This window comes from Pteropus alecto, unplaced genomic scaffold (genome assembly GCF_000325575.1).
Source record: "Pteropus alecto unplaced genomic scaffold, ASM32557v1 scaffold109, whole genome shotgun sequence".
Lineage (NCBI taxonomy): Eukaryota > Metazoa > Chordata > Mammalia > Chiroptera > Pteropodidae > Pteropus > Pteropus alecto.
In genome coordinates, this window is record NW_006494608.1 from 1234545 (window position 1) to 1236272 (window position 1728).

The 1728-nt window shown below is 36.1% G+C and overlaps 1 protein-coding gene across 2 annotated transcripts in view; it reads right to left on the reverse strand.

Moving 5' to 3' along the window:
- VPS41 (VPS41, HOPS complex subunit) overlaps positions 1-1728 on the reverse strand; it is a 167008-nt gene that overhangs the window by 90993 nt on the left and 74287 nt on the right. Inside the window, exon 6 of one of the 2 annotated variants that reach the window (XM_006925337.3) lies at positions 1258-1320. The exons of the other annotated variant lie outside the window; for it this stretch is intronic. Coding sequence (XP_006925399.1) covers positions 1258-1320 — 63 coding nt within the window. The remainder of the gene's footprint in view (positions 1-1257; positions 1321-1728) is intronic. 2 annotated transcript variants of the gene reach the window in all.

Below are 1728 nucleotides of genomic sequence, written 5' to 3' on the forward strand. Positions count from 1 at the left end.
TGCAAGATGGTATTTCCACACATTAATGCCAAAGCAAGAACCTAGATTTACCCTCGGCTCCTTCATTTTTCACCATCATCATCATCATCATCATCATCATCAAACCCATCACTGAGGCTTGTTAAGTCTACCGCCCAAAGGCTTTCCAAATTCATTTCTTCTACTCTATCTTGAATACAGGCATACCTCATTTTACTGGGTTTCACTTTATTGTGTTTCCCAGGTGTTGCATTGTTTACACACTGAAGGCAAGACCCTTCGTCAACGAAGTTATGACTTGCTTTGTAATATTTGCTTTATAGTGGTGGTCTGGAACCAAACCCTCAATATCTCTGAGCTATGCCTGTACTCACTATTGCTCTTTTTACTAAGATCCTGCAATGCCCTGCCTTCTAAATTGTCTCTGATCCCAATCACTTCTCCTTAAATCACGTTCTATTCTGGCAGATTTGGCTTTCTAAAACACTATCTGATCCTATCTCCTTTAACTGTCAATCCATAAATGTTAAAATAAACAAGTGAAAGAAATAAATGACTTCTTCCTTTAACAACTATAATAATCACTTTAACTACTATAACTGTTATCTAAAACTGGTCCTCCTGCCTTGTGGTTATCAGCCTCTGAATCTATACTGTATACAGTCACCATATGATTTTTCCTTAAGCTTAGCTCAGTTTATGTCACTTCTTTGCTCTTAAACATTCAATAATTTCTCTTTATCTACTAGATGGAGTCCAAATTCCTTAGCCTGAATCTAAAGCTAGCCCCAATCTGCCCATACAGCAATTCTGCAAAGTCAGTATTTTATGCACCATCTAAACTAGACTATTTGCCACTTCCTGAACACAATTTGAACTTTCTAGCCTCTCCATTTCTATTACATTGTTCTTTCACATGGAAAGCCAGCTTCTCTATCTGCCCTGTCGATTTATTAAAGCCTAGTCAATATCACTCCATCTATGAAGCCATCATTAACAAGAACAGCTAAAAGTAACTTCTCTCAGCCTTGGATTCCTTAATATTGTTTTTACCAACTTGTCTTTAATCACAGATTGAGGGGGGTGGAGGGAGAGAGGGAGTGTATATCACCTCACCTATTATGAGAAGATTCCTGAGGACAGACTGAGATCACAATCACAAAATATGCATTCTGTGCTCCTTTATAGCATCGAATGGTATTTTGTACATCGTGCTCAAAGTATTGTAATCTTTGGCCTTCACTGAGAAAATCCTTAGAAAAATCAAAACTTACTTACTTTAATGGGACAGTCAAAAGTCTCATGAAATTCTTCTCCAGAATACAGTCCAAACACCTGCACCTAAAAGTTAATAGATCCATCAGTTCACCATGACATTAACAATGAAGGCTGCTGAGTCAGCGAGAACACATAATTTCAAAAAAATAAAAAGTAAAAGAGCATTTAATAATCTAAAGCCCTTGTGGATCTCTAAAAATATCCAATGAAAACAATTTTATCAGGATGAGAGTACTCCACTGCAATTAAGCTTTTAAAAGTATCCTATGGATAGAGTTCCCTTTAATATATTTTATTCAGTATTTAATATACTTTCTGTGTGTAGAGCTTTTCTTACAAACTGACACATGCATAGTTTTGTTAATTGGCTTATATGACGTATACATGAATATTGTTTTCCAATGTAAATACCTTGTGTGTATTTTATGTGCTTTTTCCCTTAGGTCGATATTCTATGGGTGGACAAATTTG